This window comes from Diadema antillarum, unplaced genomic scaffold (genome assembly GCF_040938485.1).
Source record: "Diadema antillarum isolate AM-2024a unplaced genomic scaffold, OU_Dant_1.0 seq00000467_RagTag, whole genome shotgun sequence".
Classification (NCBI taxonomy): Eukaryota; Metazoa; Echinodermata; class Echinoidea; order Diadematoida; family Diadematidae; genus Diadema; species Diadema antillarum.
Window position 1 is genome coordinate 44,243 of NW_027271437.1, and position 20,676 is coordinate 64,918.

At 39.2% G+C, this 20,676-nt stretch overlaps 1 protein-coding gene across 1 annotated transcript; it reads right to left on the reverse strand.

Moving 5' to 3' along the window:
- Positions 1-341: 341 nt before the first annotated feature.
- On the reverse strand, positions 342-1,286 carry LOC139733291 (uncharacterized). Its single transcript, XM_071644127.1, has one exon. It carries the CDS (start codon positions 1,284-1,286, stop codon positions 342-344), a length of 945 nt encoding a protein of 314 aa, XP_071500228.1.
- Positions 1,287-20,676: the final 19,390 nt, after the last annotated feature.

The following is a 20,676-nucleotide window of genomic DNA, read 5'->3' on the forward strand; positions in this document are numbered from 1 at the left end:
CACACACAGACACGCACAAAGAAGCAGAAATATTACATCCTCTTCAACTCATGCGCATACACAATCATTTCTAACGATAGGAACTTGTGCAAAAATCAAGGACTGACGAAAAACACAGAAATGTCTTCAGTGTAATAGAACACGGTTGCTTTAATCTTGTACCAACTCGCAAATAGTGAAAATAATAATATATACAATCGTGTCACACAGGCATACATGGCTGAAACCGCACATAAGAGTATGTTGGATTATGTCACCAAAGTGAGAACAGTTCCTGAGTTGAAATGACTTTGATTGTCTGGCACAGTTCTGAGTTCGATTCAGCTAGACATGTCCACCGTTCAAGCTGAGATTCGCTCCAGTTTCCGATCCAAGACGTGCGTCCTGTAGTGGCGTTTCAGGTTCCCGGACTGGGCGAAGGCTCGGCTACATCCCTCGTAGTGACACCTGTATGGCTTCTCCCCGGTGTGAGTGCGACGATGCTTGGTCAGTGTGGACAGGTCACCGAAGCGCTGGTCGCAGTCGAGACAGCGGTAGGGCCGATCGCCGGTGTGGGTGCGGAGATGAGTGCGGAGCGACGTCCTCTGGGCGAACGACTTCGGGCACGACGGGCAGCGAAAGGGGCGGTCTCCGGTGTGAGTGCGCATATGCGACGAGCGGTTCGATGCCTGGGCGAATCGCTTCGGGCAGTGTCGGCAGGCGAAGGGCAGCTCCCCGGGCTGTCCCGTTGAGGATGGCGGGGAAGCGATGGTGGCGCTGCTATTTCGGCGATACCCGATGAGGTAATCCGGCGAGATGCTCGAACAGGAGTCGGAGGCGTTCGGAGAGGATCGAGCACTCCCGGAAGAGTCAGGCGATGTCGCACTGGAGAGGGAAGACGGGGCTGGGTAGACGTGCTGCTGGCGCATGAAGAAAGTCTGGTGCCTCATGCGATCCCGAAGCGGTGCTTTCGTCGAAGCCGAGGGGGATACCAGCCAGTTGACTACCTCAGATCGACGCGCAGATGGCTTCGGAATATCAGTCAGCTGCTGGATCGCGGGTCTCACATCCGACGTCGGAGCGGACAGTCGAGGCGAACCGGGGCAGAGCGGGCAGTTGGGGACGTGGCAGTTGAAGATCTGACAGGTTGTCTGCTGATGATGACGAGACCAGATCACGGAGGCGATGGCCCTGTTGAAGTCAGGCTCGTTGGTGTGGATAGAAATCGGCATCAGCAGGTTATCCATGCCCAACGTCAGCAGCGATGACGCCACCTGGAAACGCTCGACGTCGGCCTCATTCCGCATCCTGTATATGGAGAAAATATGAACGTAAGAGACAACATTAGCATTTGCATCAACGATCATCAGCTACGAACATGAAGTGTTGGTCGAAAGATGCACACACACCAACGAAATACATGTATAAGAAACACAATATCCACCAACTGACATTCCTAAACGCTGCTTCCAAGCTCTCTTCAAACTTGCCTTTTAACATATGCAGCTAAGGAACATTTCGACAATCGCCAAGTAACCATATGTCAGTATATGTAGCCAACTATAGCTGATATGTCCTCGATTTAACAAACCAACAAGTTGAAGTTACGAAGGAACATCAGATCAGTCAAATATCGAAATAACATTGTGGGGCCAATTCTGTTCAAGAACACTACACCATACGTTCTCAACTCTGATGACATAATTTTGAAACCAATGGACGTATTACTTACGACATTGTGGATGATTTCTCTCCGATTTGCAGATGTAGAATCTTCCAGTACCAAGCTAGTACGGTGTTGGATAAGATGGCGTGATCTTGTAGGAAGAGCAGATTCAAAGATGTCTTGCTAGCAGTAAAGCTGAGATCAGAATGAGCGTTTCCTGGCACAGGGCTCTAATTTATGCTTGAATCTGAAGTTCATTGTCTTTAGTCCAGACCGCTACCGTTTGTCTTCCATCGTCAGTATGTTCCTTAGAAATCGGCATGGTCCCCCGTCAAACGCCAAGGTTAGCTAAGCCATCCTTCCATTGAGGGAGTCGGAGGTGTGAGTGGGTACTCGGCTCTGATTGGTCAAGAGTTGCTTCGTCGCGGCATGATCACAGGTCATTGAACTGCCGCGCCGAGCGTTGCGTCAATGAAGGCAAGCTTCGTGCAGTACCAAGGCAGTCTATTGTTAATTGAGTGCGTTGCAGATGCGCCGCGAAGTCAGACAATGGCTTCAAAGAAAGCGATGCGTGGTGTAGTTGCTGGTCCTGAATAGGGAAGTGAGTGACCCCCGCTATAGAATCTGCTGGACAAGAATACCCCCCTCGAAATCTTGAAAAGAAACGTTTAGTTCATGGCGAAGTTAGAGACACTGAAACCCAGATTAATGGGGTGGTTCTCGCCCTGATCAACCTGTATTACTCATCTCTTTGTATTCCTTGCCTGTCCCTTCTTCACATATCGTGGGAAAGTCGGCAAATCTTTGACCAAGTATAAGAACGAACTGAGATTTTATGCACTCCTTTATGGGTTCTCTTAGCAGGAATAGATAAAGTTAGCACCCCGAGACAGTTGACAGTACTTCAAGCAACCCAGTTTTAGTAGTTTGGAGATGAAATGCTAATTTCCAATGGTATTTACGAGATTCATCAGCAAGCTATATCAATGGCACTCTTCTCTTGCTTAATTTTGAAACTCCTCTCGCGTAATTGAAATTAAAAAGAGGATGCCCCTGTCGGAAAGCAAAGTTTTCTTTTCATCATAGATTCTCGATCTATCACTTGCTAACTTGTCTCAGGGTCAATAACCTAGGAGTAGATTATTCTTTCCCCTCTTACATGTATGAGACACTATTCGTTTACAAATTCTGCCAAGTTCCAACAGCTGGAATATAGTGACTGGCGTCATAGATGCATTTTCTCGGAAGCAGCATCTTTTAAACAGGGGATTTCTTTTTTTTTTCATTCCGTGAAGATAGTAATACGTCAGCGATATCAAAGTCCGTTCATTGCACCATGTTTTCTCTTTTTATTTGCTCCAACAAAACATAAAAAAGGGACGATTGTCGTTAAATACACCATTTTACTGAAGACACCACTTTAATCACATCAACAAAAGTTTATGCAATTCCTGATTTGATGCGGCAAGGTCATGATATTGATTTGATTTGATATGATTCATTCACGAAATGCATAAACATACATTATACACAAATACAATAAATAGCTTGTCAACGGAATATGGAATACTTTTATGTGTGTGTGTGTGTGTGTGTGTTTGTGTGTGTGGATTGTCTAGATAGGCTGTTCAACGCTTGACTATATGAGGTGCAGTAGATATACTTCAACTTATTAGATATGTATGTACAGAACACATCTGTGGAAAAGGCAGTAGACCTATTCAAAAGCAATATGTTACAATGAATTGCTCCAAGGGCATCCTGGTACTAGACACGAGACGAAAAAAGAAAAAGAAAAGAAAAGAAAAAGAAAATCGCACTATCTGCACAACTCTAACCCATCCCCTTGGTGCAGTCTTCAATAAAGTCTATACACTGTATGTATGTTTTTATCACTTTATGCAATCGATCACTGCATTTTCAAGTCTAAGCGTTTTCTAAATCCTATCCACGAAGAAGAAGATGATTACAGCACATAAATTATGCATCGTTACAAATTGTCGGATATTCGGACCATGCATCGTTACAGTTGTTCTTTGTTCGGATATTTCACCATCTTCGACCTAACCTCCAGACCCAAAGTTCGTGTATCGTTGAATACGAGAGTATATCGCCATTATGCAAGATAACTTTTCGAAGTTCTTCCTCTATTGTGATGGCGTTCTATACTGGAAGACAAGAATCAAAAGTCATCCAGATCTCAGATTCTGTACTGCCTTTTATACGATTTACAGTGATGCAACCATTAATGTTTTGCAGTGAATGTACTTTAGTATTGCATGAGATTGTTCGTTTGTTTTGCTTCATTCCTTATAACAGTGTAATTTCATTCTGTTTTGACTTGAGAGCAGAGTCAGACTTGAGAAGCAGAATCAATGCAAGTAAACAAGTTTCTAAACATTATGTAAGAGAAGAAACACACGCTGATAAATACGACTATGAGAGAAAGGAGAGACGTAACGACTTGTATCGACTTGCTCTAGAAAGTTATAAAATGCAGCTTACTGGTATGCATTCATTTGAATCCACTGGTTGTCGCCTTGGGCCATATAAGAGTAAAATCCGAAGTTTTATCATTTAAGTATGAACAATTGAGATGTACTGTGCTTTCAGCACTTAAACTTGAAACGCGAACAGCAAAATATTCAACAGCTTGGTAGGTCTTGAATGCAATGTTTATGTATTAAACTTATGTTTGAGTACATGACGTAAAGCTTGGAAAAAAATAATCAAATTATATTCGGCGTTGCAGTAGAGACATGATAATGAGCTTGTACACTCAACGTCCATCGCTGGCAGGCTAGATACCCACGAATACACTCTCTCCTTTATTAGCCCTTATCACTTCCGTATACATACGTGTATTTTCATACCAACCCATCTTTATTCGTTGCTATTATAGAATAGGTCCCCAATGCCACCATTTCTTTTCTCACCATAACTAGTGTAGGAGAATGAATCCTCGAATCAAGAGCGAGGGCATTTAATTGATAGAAACATAGCACCCCATGCATCTGTGCATAGAACAAAAGACAGGAAGAGCGTATTTGCATACTACCACGCTGTTCATTGGGGGATCGTTGCGCGAAAGTTGCCCCTTTGTTTTCCCTTTCCACCAGGACTCTGGAAATCTGGTGTGTGGGGGAAGTTTTAATTGACCGTGATCTTCAAAGTTTACCGCCTCGGAGGTGAATCTATTGTTTACAAGCAGAACAAAACAAGCTTCGATGAAATGACCGCCCTTCTCAGAAGGCGGTCACAAACTTCATCGTTTATGGTCAGTGTCAGATGGAGCGATATTTTTGCGCTATCTGGTGGTTACGTGTTATGTGTATGTCCTCACAACACCACTTTTAAGAAATGAATTTGTTTATTCAGACAAGATAAGAAGAAGTGAATATATATAATCGAATGTGACCTGCGCTTCAGCGGGGCAAAGTGTGTAACTATTAAAATTTTGCACTGTGCAGCCGATTTTCCAAAGACAGATGATGGCGTCTTATTTTTCAATGCTGACATATACCTTGTCATGGTATTCATTGGTGGGATAGATTTACTTTTGTCAATGTAACAGTATGACCATCTGTAACATTGTGAGTAATGTCTTTTGGTAACAAAATACCCCATTCATTTATTATTGTGGATATGAAAAGCATGGAGCGAGACGATTCTAATCATTCACACTCCTGTCTAAAGCCATACTGTATGCTTTCATTTTAGAGGTATTGCCACACACACATAGATACACTGCATTTGAATACATACACATATAAATATGTACACACAGCACATGCAAACATGCACGCATGATACGTGTCATATTATAATCATCGTGTGTGTACTTAAGTATCACTCTGACTCACGAGGAAAGGCTGTACCATGGGTGTGAGGAACGAGAAAATTTAAAGATATTATAAGAATAGTACCGTACTAAATCGTCGCTACAATATCCAGGGCTTATTGACGGATACCTCTTGCAAGATGATATGCGTATATTTATTAAATAACTGCATATTTGTATGTTTCATGCGTTTGGCAAGGCTGTGCATGGAGAGCAAAACTTAATATTTCGAAATCAGAGCTCACTGAATGAGGAAGTTCTGCAAATTTTGCATTGTCCCTTTATAAAGAGACCATGGAACAATTAACTGTTGTCCATTATGGGTCTAATTTTAGGGGAATTGTATGCGGGAGATACGTGTCTTTGCACGTATCCTTCCTCCATGTCTTTAGCAAGAAGATACATGGCACGTTGACATGGCAACCAAATGAGAGCGAACGGATCACCCCTTCTGCCGCCACGATCCTCATACGCGGACACGCTGAATACTTTTCGGAGCAATTTCAGTGGCATATCAGTACATAAGTTCGGAATTAAATATATGATGAATATCAGAAATGGTTCTGGTCAAAATGTTAGTCTTGGTTTTGTTTTACTCATATTTGTTTTACTCAAAAGGAAAGTTAACTTGCTTTGGGGATATGGAGGGGGGACTTGTGCCATGTTCATTCAAAAGTGATACTGTTAATGTTGCTAATAACCCGCTTATGCCGGATTCGCATATACCTAGTGAAATAATGTTAACGCTACTGTATTTTATGTATCTTGTATGTATGGATATGTATGTATGTATGTATGTATGTATGTATGTATGTATGTATGTGTGTGTGTGTGTGTGTGTGTGTGTGTGTGTGTGTGTGTGTGTGTGTGTGTGTGTGTGTGTGTGTGTGTGTGTGTGTGTGTGTGTGCAATCAAATGTCTATAGTGGTCGATAACCTAACGTAGCGACTCAAACACCTACCTGAGCTGTTATCTGTTATCTGGTACTCCTTAATATAGCAGAATAGATATTTTGGGTATACTATAATAGCAAGTTGGCTCACTTTTACTATGCACGAATTCACTGCACTATTTGATATGATTTAACATTTAACATACCCACATGTGACGAAAGGGACACCTCAGTTCTACATTACGTCGCGATGGATGTTGTTTTTTGTTTGTTTGCATTAGAGAAGAAAAAAATGCATTTAACCAAATCCACGAAGGTGTACTACCCCCGAGCGACATCATTCTCTCCCTCTCTCTATTTTGATTTCACACACACACACACACACACACACACATATATATATATATATATATATATATATATATATATATATATATATATATAAAGTACGAGGAACAAGAGATTGTTCATTTTCATGGAATATGTATGTATATATATATATATATATATATATATATATATATATGTATGTATATATATATATGAATATATATATATAATTATCATTATCATCATACGTTTCGTACTCTCTACACGCTAACAGGAGTGAAGACAATGACACAGTCACATCAAAATGAATGCAGCACAGTCAGATATAATCGTTTTGTAGGTTGCATGTACAACACTTATAGAGCTGACTCATCGGTTCTGATTAATGATTGAAAAACAAGCCTCACGGTAGAGACCCATGTTCAATAAGAACTACGAAGATGTTCCCACGTTCCCACGAATCTTACGGGGTGTTCCTAGTGGCTAGACAATACCATGAGCATCGCAGTCAGAGTTATAGGGACAATAGATGCGTCCTTATCGTTTGGACGGTGAGGTTTCATGTCCAGCCAAGCTTTCATATCGGGTTAATCCAAGACGTGGCTTTGAGTCCATCCCACCGACTCTTCTTGGCTTAACTCTTTGGGCGAGTCGCATGCTAGTGATCAGTGGGCCGTCTTACAGGTAGGCGGCTCACTTTGAAGCCATTGTGCAGCGCTGGAAGCTGCTGTTTATACCAGCGAGACTGAAGACAAGATGGTGCGTCCTTCTCGTTGGGCCGGCGGAGCGCAGGAGAACCACCAAGCATGTCTCAACTGCCTCCTCACCTACCCCAGTTTCAGAGATTGAACTGATTATACATAGTGGCGTCCCCGTGAAAATCCAATGTATGCTCCATATGGGCTTATATTGTTGCGTTTGTTTGTTGGTTTTTGGTATATATTATGCTGGCTACTAGGCTTACACCTGATGATGTCCCGATTGAATGTAAGATTAGGAATGGAGGTTTGCTAGATACGAAATATAAAACAACCTGTTTATATCAGGATCTTTGCACTCTCAAATCTACGGTCAACATACACACACATCTTCAATTCATATTCCTTTTGACATGAAATCAGTGAAAAATGACAAAGTTGAATTCTTTGCACCTAAATTGTATTTGTGTCGCCAAAATGTGGCCGTTAATATTCAACATATCTTACTAAAAAAAAAAAAAAAAACCCAAACAAATACGAAAACAAAACATGAAAAATATACATTCTCTCGACTTGTTAGCTAGATACCAGTATGATAATATCGTAAAGTTCACACAACAGTTCCACATGACCTCTTGAAGAAGACAGATCGTGTGTTTCTACGCTTTCCTGGAAAATGTTTTTTTTTTTTCATTTTGGTGGTAGGCCTATTTGTAATTTTCAGGCGATTTCATTTCATTTCATTTCATTTCATTTACATCTATTCAGCACGGCACAAGTGTCAGCCAGCGTTGTTCTTCAGCTTGTCCTTAGTAGATATCAAGTGTGACATCACAAGCTGCGAGCTTGAGAGACCGGTTCATGCGGACCCCCGCCTAAAAAAAAAAGAAAAAAAAAGAAAGAAGAAGAAGAAAAAATACTAGGGAAATAATTAGCAAATCATCCTCAAATTTTAAACGGATTGTCCGATGCTCCTCAAACATTCCATTCGTGTTTAACCCATTTGCGAGTATTGGTTTTTTGCTTATTCGGGAAAACCTTCCACTTAAGGTTCGATTTTCGCACTGAGAGTTTCTCTCTCTCTCTCTCTCTTTTTTTATTCTGTTCGTTCGCCTCTATCATGTCTCCTCTGTACATCGTGTATTTTGTTAAAGGTAAAATGGTCCAGTGGACATTGTGGAATTGTACTTTAAATGGTATTAAAATGGGATCTGAGGTTGAACAAGAGTATCCAAAGTGAACACGATTGTATTTTTTGTTTATCTTGAATTGGGCACATCAGATTATGATAAAGGGCTAGAGCTTTTCACCTCTACAGTGTATCTTTATCCCATTAAAATCTTGATTTTTTTAAAGGGCACCACATAAGATTATTTCACTACTCCAAAATTCAAAGTATTTGAACAAAAAAGAAGAAGAAATATTCAACGCATCAAATGCATGCTTTGATGACTCTCAGTTTCCACTGTCATTTGACACGGTAATTTCCGAAACGAGTTGTACAAAAAGCACATAAGGCCTTATTGGCTACTACTGAGGATCATTAAATCTTGAATATACTACTGTATAAAGATCTACAGACATTTAAAACAACATTCGACAGTCTTATACGTTTGATTATACACAATACATTCCAAGGATATCGCCTAGACAGGAGACACATAACGTTCATATGAAATATAAGATGATTATAAAACGCACCAATAATAATATTATAAGAATACTTTGAAGAAAATCCGTGGAATGCATTTTCATTGATTGAGATGTCATGTGATCAATACTATCATAGCAAGTTTTACTTTCATTTGATAAAGAAACGAGTTTATCAATGATGAATAACTGGTATACTATTGTAGGCCACATGCAGTGTGAGTGTGAGTGTAAATCCAGTTGATAAAAAGTCATAATCTCGGCCTTTAATAACAGAAATAAACATCCCAACAAAGCATAGAATTCATTTAGGTGTAATATATATATATATATATATATATATATATATATATGGAATTTATCTCTCCACCACAACACTGTTTCTATTCACAAAGTGACCAAGGAAAATAGCGACACTGCGTACCATATAAACATTAGACAGACAAATAGGAGAGCGCCATCATAAGCAAAGCTTGACATTATGTGTCTCCAACATAGTAGTGTAGTACCAGTGATTGTATACCGTTTATATCAAAACAGTTTATCGTACTATAAATATTCTAATGTAGTATAGGGAAAGACGACAGAATGTGGGGATGACAGTTTCTCGCTTATTGCGTGTGTGTTCAGATAGTTTTTGGGCCATGCATTTTACCCACCTCTTCCAAAAGAAGAAATGAAAACAGTAAAAATCTAATGTTCATTGTTGTTTCATGTACACTTCTTGCTGCAGCTGCTACAGCTTTGTTCTTCAAAGGAAGATCGGAAGAATCTTCTAAAAACCGATTACTGAATTCATAATTTTCTTCGTAGGAACCAAAAGGCAGCAGCATACAGTATGAAACAGCTTAGCACATGCCTGCTGAAAAAAAAGAATGCAGAAAAACAAATAACCTCCGTGCATACTGAAACTCAAGAGCTGTAAATACTTGACAGCGATAATGATTTTTATGATATCTAGATCTATAGAGTAAAACGACTATCGTACGAGTTGAATGTAAACCTGTTTGCCTGTTGAACTGGAAGAAAGCTGTTAAGCAGTCACTAGGTGGACTGTATTTGACTCAAATGTTCGATTAATCGAGCAAGGAAATGCGATATCAAAACGCTGAGTGTTACCATCATCTCAACATCTTCAGTTTTGACAAGTTACAATTGTTAATCCATCAATATGCAACACAGCTATATACATTACACGATTACAATAGAAGGTAAATTTAGTGGAACTCTACACCAAGAAAGAAAGAAAGAAAGAAAAGAAATACAACATAATATGTATATTATCATAATGTGTGCTGCTGGTTACTGTGCACAATTCAACGAAGAAGTAAACATACAAAAATGAATAACGGAGAGGGCAGAAGCCCTCTTGCTATGTGATGATGAGAAATAACTTTGCGTTTTTCAAACTCCATGACGTTTAAGTGCTCAACAGCATTACAATAAAGAAAGAAAGAAAAAAAAAAAAGAAACTAGGAATGCCGCTATATAGCGACTAGTATGCCTCCGCCACATTATCTCCAAATAGGTCTATAGTACAATGACAGTACTTGACAATGTTGACAAGGTTGGGACGACAGTTTTACTTCATTGGCAAAAAGGTAATAAACAAATAAATGCATAAATAAACAAATAAACAAATTATGATAAATGAATTTATTAATTGATAAATAACAAACAAATAAAATGGCATGTTTGTCCCAATGTGTCGAGTGTTTTTCTTGAACTAGGTATCATTTGGACGGATGGCTATTAATTAAGAGAGAAGATATTCGGTATTTGAGCATTTTCACTTGACCTTTGACCCTGTCTCCTTGACCCCCTTGGCCCAGAATTCCCAAGAGAATCATTGTCAGGCAATACATGCATGTGTACTAAATGTCATGATAATACCTTGAGCCAGTTCAGAAATACGGAGAAAAAAAAAATATTTTTAGCATTTTCACTTGACCGTCAACCTTTTACACTTGACTCCCATGGCCCAAAACTGTCCAAGAAAATTTTTATCTGGTAATGCATGCGTACACTACTATTGACTACATTTTAAGAAAATTCCTTTTGGCATTGCATGGATATGGGAAAAATAGTGAAATTTTGAGCATTTGACCTTAACCTTTGACCCCATGACCCCCCAATTCCCGAGAAAATCACTGAGAGGCAGTATATGTATACTAGAGTTTCGTTATGATTCCTTGAGCCATTCCAATATATGGATGAAAAAAATTGTACATAATGTGTGTTTATCTACCTGGATCAACGATTCTGGCAAATCTTAATTTTACAGTGCACTGATAATGGAACAGGTAAGCTTAAATTTGCTTTTAAATACGTTCAGAGATGGGACATTGGTAATATGCATGTTCATTGAGTTCCATAGTTTTGGTCCAATAAAACGAATATTATACTGATTGTCTTGTGATGTAATCACGAAAACTCTTGTTGAGGGAAACAAGATCTCTCACAATATAATGATTTTGTTCATAGTTTTGAATGCACAAAAATACCTTGCTGAAAAAGCAGTACACTATAACACAAATTGACATCAGCCTAATTTATGAAATAAAGTATTATTACCGTTGCTTCTTGGAAATACATATACAATTATTTGAAGTTATTTTTCTAAGACAAATTGAATCTTTACGTTGTGTTTGGCATGACGTGTTTGCATGCCCGTACCAAACTGCAATAAGAGAAACAGGGGAGGATGAGTTTAAGATACAGCATTCACATGATATTTTGACACAACACGTGCCGGGGTCTGCAAATAATACCCACATGCATTTGGATACCATTTTTTCCTCTCATTTTTTCCTATGTGACGCTGCCAACTTGAAAAATGAAACAAGGAATCACGATAAATATAACAAACAGCAACAAAGCATCTACACATTTCCGAGGAACCTATTTTTCCTTCATTATCAACAGAAAATTTATGTCCGTCACTGCTAGGCAGAGTGTCAATTATACAGCAAGTGCTCATAGTTTACAACAATGTAGCTCTAACTTTTATTCATGCGTTTATTTGTCAAATAGCTGTTGACACGTAAATGCCTCTACGATTTTTTGATCCTTTCTTGGTCGATTAATAATGTGTGTGTTTACAGGCAGGACGTACTTGAAGTCGCCTTACTATAATTTTGCCCGGTCAGCGCCATACTTTTGTAATTCCAATTCACGAATGTGCATTCAAATTCGGACAGCACACGAACGCAAAAATAATCGGGCGTTCAAATTCAGAAACCTAGAGATCAATTTCAGTTTTGGGGCCTCCGTTTCGTTTCCGTCAAATCAAATTCACGCGATAGTCCCGATGAATTTGTTTGGAGCGTTCAATATCATTTCCAGGTGATCGATTTCCTACTATGTAAAATCAACTTAAAGAAGAAAAATATGGTGTAGATTTTTGAAGAAGGGGTAAGTGGGTGAGGTTGGGGGAGGGTTGAGGGAGAAAGGGACATACACAATCCAGAAAATCTGGCATATGATTATGATTGTTGAAAGGTTCTATATTGTTCTGTGTTCATGTTTGCTTGTATTTGTTTTTTTCGTTTCAAGAAACCTTCAATTGTTAGGTTCAATAAAAAATGCACTCAAACATCACAACAATTTAAACATACTCCTTGATGAAATCGCATGCACTTAAAATCAAATCAACCTCCCCTATTATGTTCGGATGTATACAGTGCGAGATGTGCCTGTAAGATATGCCTGCCATTTCCCCCACGTCATGTAGTTCATGAAGTTCAAATCTTATAACAAACGGGTGGACCTACACGGCGAAATAAATAATCCTCATCATAAATCTCGGTGGATTCAGAGCTAAGAGTGGTGAAAAGACACCATAAGGTCCCAAGCAATAACTAATTACGTGGCGTCTTTTAAATTGAATGCAGTTATTTGGAGCATGATTGCCTTTTCAGTAATTTAAATGAATGACGAGATTCCGTGGCTGGCTTGAAATGAGTTTGAATGCCCTCTGCCGAAATGAGTGCTCCTATCTTAGATTTGAATGACGTAAATTAACAAGTGATTGCTCCGATAGTGAATTTGAATGACTGGACTCGATTTGATTGCGGATCCAGTGCCGTGAATGTGGAATGCCAGCATGAAATTCAATGCTTGTTACAGGAACTTGAATGACAATATTACGAAATTGAATGGGAAAACATATATTACATCATTACTTTTTTAAGTAGCAGAATTGAACGAAACGATGAAACCACAAGGTTAACAATGTTTTGCTCTATAAGAATCTACTTGTTTCGGATACTGTATACTTGATACAGGTAATAATACAGGCTATAAAATGTATACATTCCATACAGATATAGAGAGAGTACGAAAGATCGCAATTTAGTTGTGAGACAGTGTGAAGCGTCGAGTTTCTTCCTAATAATTAAGATGGACGGTTCAGCACTTCGGGACTCTCCGACAGCTTTCGCTTCCCTTCAATTATTCGTCATTACGTGCCTTTATATTTGCACAGGTCTTTCATCGTATATATCGACGTCTTCGACGTCTCCGTAAATATCGTCGTCTTCGACGTCTCCGTAAATATCGTCGTCTTCGTATCTATCGTCGTTTTCGTAAGTATCGTCACGTCTAGGAATGGTCGGCAATGTACGAACAGCAGTCTCCCCCACGTGTCTACATGATAACAGAAAATGAAAGATAGGTATAAATGCATGTTTATATACTAGGCGTATAAAAAAGTTATACTTTTGAAAAGTTTGTCTAAATTACATTTCAAGATATTTGGAGGATTCTTTTTCATACATAATATGGATGCCCAATAGTTTCATCTATCAAGTGCAATCAACAAAACAAATTTTTGTTCACGCTTGGCTGAACAATGACGCTCTTTGTCCAGAGTGTGAAAACTGACTTGCGCCAAATTGAAAGAAGATGGAAAATTCAGCCAGCAGTCCAAATAAGTGCTCCCATTCAAACAAATTGCTCTTTTGCTTAAAGCTTTGATTATGTTATGGTAGTCTGAGTTTTTTTGTCAGCTTTATCGTAATCTTAATGATTTCATTTCTAAATTAATAATGAGATTCGACGTGCACATCATTTGTGGCAAATATGAAAATGATTGATAAATGATAAGACATATTTACTGGGGAGAAAGTTATTTTCAGAAAAATCCTGCTTTTAGCATATTTCCTATGTACTTCTTTATATTTTGGTAAATAACGCTTTCTATGGGTAACCTTGAGAAATTTCAAATGTAGTTATGTAGAGTATGAGTTGCTCTACCCATGTATGATACATCAAATAATAATAAAGTTTGGGGGGGGGGGGGCACAATGTGCCAATGTGCTAACCCCTCCCCCCCCCCCCCCCCCCGGGCCTCGGAAGGGTCAAAATAGCTTGGGCCTTACAGGATTAAACATAGCGATAACATCAGGAACCTGTCCACAGGTATAACACAAAATATTGTAACAAATACCCGATAAAAAACAAAATATAATCAAGGTTTTCCTGCCCAATTTAAACAAGATGACATTTGATTTAATGATGCCGTCAGTGAATTTCGAGTGAATTTGAATGATGACCGAGATCGACATTCAGAAAGGTTACTAGTTCATTCAATTTAATTTCATCAGCATGCGATTCTATGAGTTTCTCACACAAGGGTGTAAAAAGGGCATTCAAATTAAAAATGAAAGTGCAACGCATTCAAATTCTCATCAGCAAAACCATGGAGAGCGTTGTTAAAACAATTACAAAGTATGGGCAGTCTTTTTCGTTGCTGCTTTATTCTTTGTAGTTACTCAGCTGTTTGGTTATGCAAACTTAACAAATGCTTTATATATCTTGAATGTGATTTTTGACTCATACTATAGCTAATAACTCGTATAATTCCACTTTCAAAAACATTAGGGGGACCTACATTTACACTTTCTTCATACACGAGCGTGAACTTCTCGAATACGGACAGATTTAGTGGATGAAGTATGACCTTGACAACCAGCAAAACTGGCGATATAACCCTTTGGTGAAATGAATTTCTCACTAAATTGAATGAAACAAAATCTAAAGGGACTGAAAAGAAATGAAATTGAATACTCAAAGAACTGAAATGAGCCGTGAGAGTAAACAAGTGACCAAAATCGCTTGAATTTCAACGCTTTTTCTTTATTCGAATGCAAATCTGATAAATTGGGCGGGAAAATTTATATTACCTTATATTACTGAGAACACAATACCATGTAAGAGCGGAACTTACATACTCTGCCGCACCCGAGTGTTACTTTGAAAACATAGGTGTTATCCGTTTTGTCATAACCTACTTTCCTCGAACGGCACTGCTGATAATTTCACCAATATACTTTTCATGGACATTCTGATGGACTCATACGATGTATTCAAATCAATGATCTCTACTCGAATTTGTTTTATCGCAACTGATCGACAAATTGACCTCAGGGACATTCAGTGTATAGAGAAATAGCCACGATAAAAAAAAATCATGGACTTACATATTCTTACGGAATTCAAACCCACCACCTCTACACTGCTAGACAGGCGTCATCATGGTCATGATCATAGACTATCGAGCTTCCGCCCGACGGTATATAAGTGATGGTTCTCATTCCTAATGGCAGCGTACGTTCATGTTTAAGGTGGGAATTCATTTCATTTTATATAATTTATCACCAATACCAGCAAAGTGTGCAATTGCATTACAACATTAACATACATAATGAGTAGTAACACAGATATAGTATTGGTTTTCCCGGCCAAATTCGCACTTTTGTTAGTCCATTTGATAGAAGGTTCATTCAGTTTAGTAAAAACCCTCGTCATCGCGCAGTCTGTCGTTCAAAATTTCAATTCATGCGTTCAATTTAGCATTTCGATCAATGAAATTTGCATATATGGATGTCGAATTCGTAAAAAGGGCATTCAAATTGGCTGGTACTCTACGTTCATTTAAATTCGCCATCACTCGCCGAAAAGGGTATTTGAGTCCTTCAATTTCGCGAATGGGCAGTCAAATTCCAAACATTGTCATTCAAATTAACGTCATGTTATTTCCGTTTAGAAAAGGTGATAACATTTAAACGTGTATTTCTATGTGACGTTTCGTTCCATCCACACACATTAAGCAATAAAATTATCAAATTTTTGACCCTATATAACTCAAGTTTGTTGTTCTGTAACGCCCCTTTTCTTTCATACATGTCTTAGGCCTACAAGTTCCAATACTGCAGATTAACTTCATCTTCTTACAGTCATGACAGCACAAGTTAGATACAGATGTATATCTCAAGAAGACAAGAAAAGAATCATTGGAACATTTTGATGATCTTAACCTTGACTTCCAAGAACTGGCCGACACACTCGGAAAGAAGCGCTAAACGGCCAGATAAGTTGTGGCCACATGCACTATGTTCGGACTGGGAGACTGTATAAGGACACTGGAAAAGAATTTCCGAAATCTCTAAAATGAATAGGAAAATATGAAATTTAATGACTCTTACAAAACAATAACTTTGTTGACAAAAAGAATGAAAGAACCAAAGCATAATCATGTGTGTTACGTTGACTGCAAAAGATATTAAATTGGTTGCCCAGAAATGAATTCGAATGAACGAGCGCAGCATATACGTGATCATGTGACCATACCATTCTAAATTGAATGAACGAATGACGAAATGGTGCTTGGTTTACGAATTTGAATTGAAAAGGTGTTAATTAGAATTAGGTTAAAGGTAATTTGAATGCTTCAAAGTGAATTTGAATGAAGATATCTTGTCATCTACGCTAAATGTTGTTAACTTGAATGCAGCAATAAGGAATTGGACTGACAAAAGTGCGAAATTGGCCGGGAAAGACCTATGCATACAACATTGTAATAAAGGAAAATGATAAATGAATGAAAACACGCAATTTCATGCTGTGACTTTTACGACTGAACCGAACACAGTCATTGGAAATGGAGGGGCTGCCAAAATGTAGGTTTTGTAATTTGAAGTCCCTCATTAACAACAACCAGACAGTGAAAACTAATTACTGGACTAACTTATTCGAACCCATGATCTCCTGATTGCTGACAGACCTTATCCAATATCTTAAACTATAGAAAGCTTCCGCCTAAGAGCCAGTAATGGTTCTGATTCATTATGACAGGCAGAACTACCAAGCTATTCAAATTAATGATTCTTGCATCGAGTTGACCTTATACCAACCGATTGACACCAGACCTTTTTACATGCTCACTCTTGTAAAACTAAAAAAGAAAAGAAAAGAAAAGAAAACCCCACAATAAACTAACAGAAAAATAGATTACATAACAAATGCCTACCCATTATTTTAACGTAACATGATATTTAACAAAACCCACAGTTAGGATTAGGGCCTACCATTTACTCGTCCAGCTATCAGTATACTGATGTTTGCGTTTGGCTGTGGAATGGTCTGTACACACTTTTACAACTTTGGTGAGAAGAATGCAGGAGCACAATGATAATGTCATATTTTCCGACAGACTATTGCGGTTTATTAGGCTTTAAAATTATTTATCGTTGTACCCGCTGTTGTTAGAAATCTTAGGCGTTTTGGGGAAGGGAAATGGACGATCATAGCGAGCATCATCTCTCACAGCTGTCCGGCCGTCTGCAGAAAAGCAAAAAAAAATGTGCAGTTATATATTTTTCCTGGAGTTTTGCCTTTTCTGTGTGTACACGTTCTTGTAATGATGTCTATTTAAATTATCTTTTTGAATCTTTGATAGTTTCTAACATTCTTTGGCTACATTATCATATCTACACTAGCAACATTGTAAATATCGCATGCATAATATATGGATGGAGTGATTGATGTGTGTATACACCATAGAGTTGGATTATCAATATCGCTAGAGGGCGTACTCATTCAAATCGCTGTGAACGCATGGAGAGCTCGCCGCCATTAAGAGTGGCAAGTGCATTATGCACGCGCACTGCATCTGCCAAAATTGTGAATGCAGAAGATATTGCCCGTGCGTACTTGGGCTTGAAATAATTCTATATTTTGCATTACAGATTTTCTAACAGCCATGTATGATGTATGTCGAATAATTTGAGAATTAATATCGCATGACAAGATTAAATGCATATGCTCTGTAGTACATGTATTCATTTGTGTGATATGTTCAGGACTTTGTGTGTGTGTGTGTGTGTGTGAGAGAGAGAGAGAGAGAGAGAGAGAGAGAGAGAGATGGAGGGGGAGGGAGACACAAGAGATTGAAAAAGAGGTGAGATAGAGGGAGAGAAAGCAAAGAAGGGTAAAGGCCGGGAGATATAGACATCAAGGTAATTGCCAATTCGTCGACTGCCAACTCGTCTACTCACAACATGGTCTACTTTTCATTAGTCTAATGCCTTTTCTTCCATCAACATTTCGCCCAATTAACACTTGGTCTATGCCGAAAGTCCATAATAGGTCCCCTTACAAAGGATAATTTACTACAATAGAACTAACTGTTAGTGTTCTGTTATTTGTAACACGTTACAGAAGTCATATTCATAGATCTAGAAGTCATCTCAATGTTTCTCAAAATCTACTACATTGCAGCTTACCTCTAAAGTACTGAAAGAGTCAGCATCAGGTTCACATGCACACAACCCGCATTTAGAAATCATAATGAATAATTATAGTTCTCGATCGCAGATTCCATGTGTGCGATCGATCGCAGATTCCATGTGTTCTGTATACACAGCAGCTGCGCCTGTGCGAGTCGAGTCCGTTCATTGTGTACAAGTTGGCCAAAGTACTAAGTATACAGTTGTAGTCCACGTGCTTGCGCACTTCAGGTTTTCAGCTCAACTTATGAATAATTCATGTCCCACGCGCTTGCGCACTTCAGTTTTTGGTACAGTATGGAGAGCCCGTTCATTCGTGTAAAAGTCAGCCAAGTTATACAGTTTTAACCAAGTCCACGCGCTTGCGCACTTCAGTCTTTCAGCTCAACTTATGAATAATTCATGTACTGTAGCGTTTCCATGTACGGAAAAAATATTCGCCAACCGGACAGGGGGTGCGCTGGTGTTAAAGTTGCGCGGCCGCGGAGAGAGAAGTGTGGGGTTTAGTTGCTTTGCTCCTGGATGTATTGTAGGGTTGCTACTTTAAAAGAGTCCTTGCTTGCGATGTTAGAAACTGTTGATGGGAGTGAGTTCCAGTCTATGATTGTTCTTGGAATAAACGAGTATTTATAACAGTTTTTGTTCGTGGCGATTGGGATGAAGCTTGTAGTGGATGATTTCCGGAGAACCCTTCGGACCGGACGTAGGGCTTTTCGAACTGGGATGGATAGGCGACCCGCAAGCGCTTCGCGGAATGTGGTGATGCGGCCTACTCTGCGTCGATGTTTCAGCAGCTCCCAGCCCAGCTCACGCTTCATTTGATAGTAACACTACTGTGTCTGAAGTAATCACCTCTAACAAAACGCGCTGCTCTGTTCTGCACTGCTTCCAGTCTGTCTACCAGAGTCTGAGTGTGGGGGTCCCAGACTGTAGAACAATAATCTAGTAATGGTCTAACAGGAGTCTTATACGTCGTATCTTTAATTCTATTGTTACAGTCATGAAGGTTTCGCCTTAGAAATCCTACAACTCTGTTGGCTATAGGACATGTTCTGTCGACGTGCGCATTCCATGACAAATCTGATGATATATCAACCCCCAGGTATCTGTGACACTTTGTCTCTATCAATGTGCTGTTGTTTAATGAGTACTGGTATTTAACCGGGTTTTTTGCATGTGTGATGTGTAAGACATGACTTTTTTGGGCATTGAAGTCCATCTGCCACTTATCCTGCCACTCAGTTAGAGTGTCTAGGTCTCTCTCTAGGTTTTGTGCATCTTCTACGCTCGAGACCTGTTTGTAGATGATGCAGTCATCAGCGAATAATCGACAGGTGGAGTTTAAGTCATTAGGCAAGTCATTGATAATAGAAAGTAGAGTGGACCTGTGACCGTACCTTGCGGGACTCCTGAGTCTACGGTGACCCATTCTGATCTTTCTCCTTCCACCACCACCCTCTGTTTCCTGTGGGTTAAAAATTCCTTAATCCATCTGTGGGTCTTTCCTGCTATGCCATACGATTGCAGTTTTGTTAGCAGTCTGTGATGTGGGACCTTGTCGAATGCCTTTTGAAAATCTAACACAATCAAATCAACTTGTTTCCTGTGGTCTACTTCTTCAGCTATATCCTGTATAGCAGAAATTAGTTGAGTTTCACATGAGTGTTTTTTCCTGAACCCGTGTTGATTTTCGTCCAGTAACTGATGTGTATCCAGATGATGCATGATGTTAGTGTGGATGATGAGTTCCATTATTTTGCTGCAAACAGAAGTGAGACTAACTGAACGGTAATTGGCTGGGTCGGCTTTGTCCCCTTTCTTAAAGATGGGTGTTACGTTTGCTTGCCGCCAATCCTCCGGGATCTCCCCTGTTTCAAGAGATAATTGAAAAATCGTGGTTAATGCTGTAGTTATCTCTTCTGCAGTTTCACGTAGAACCCATGGTGAGATTTCGTCTGGACCTGCTGCTTTGTGGGGATCTAAATTTTTTTTTTAGCAAATTAGTCACACCAGTAGCATTTATTTCAATTTCAGGCATAGGGGGTACATGG

Excerpts from the sequence above, each read along its gene's own strand:
- LOC139733291 (XM_071644127.1), bottom strand. The coding sequence starts at position 1,286 with ATGCGGAATGAGGCCGACGTCGAGCGTTTCCAGGTGGCGTCATCGCTG.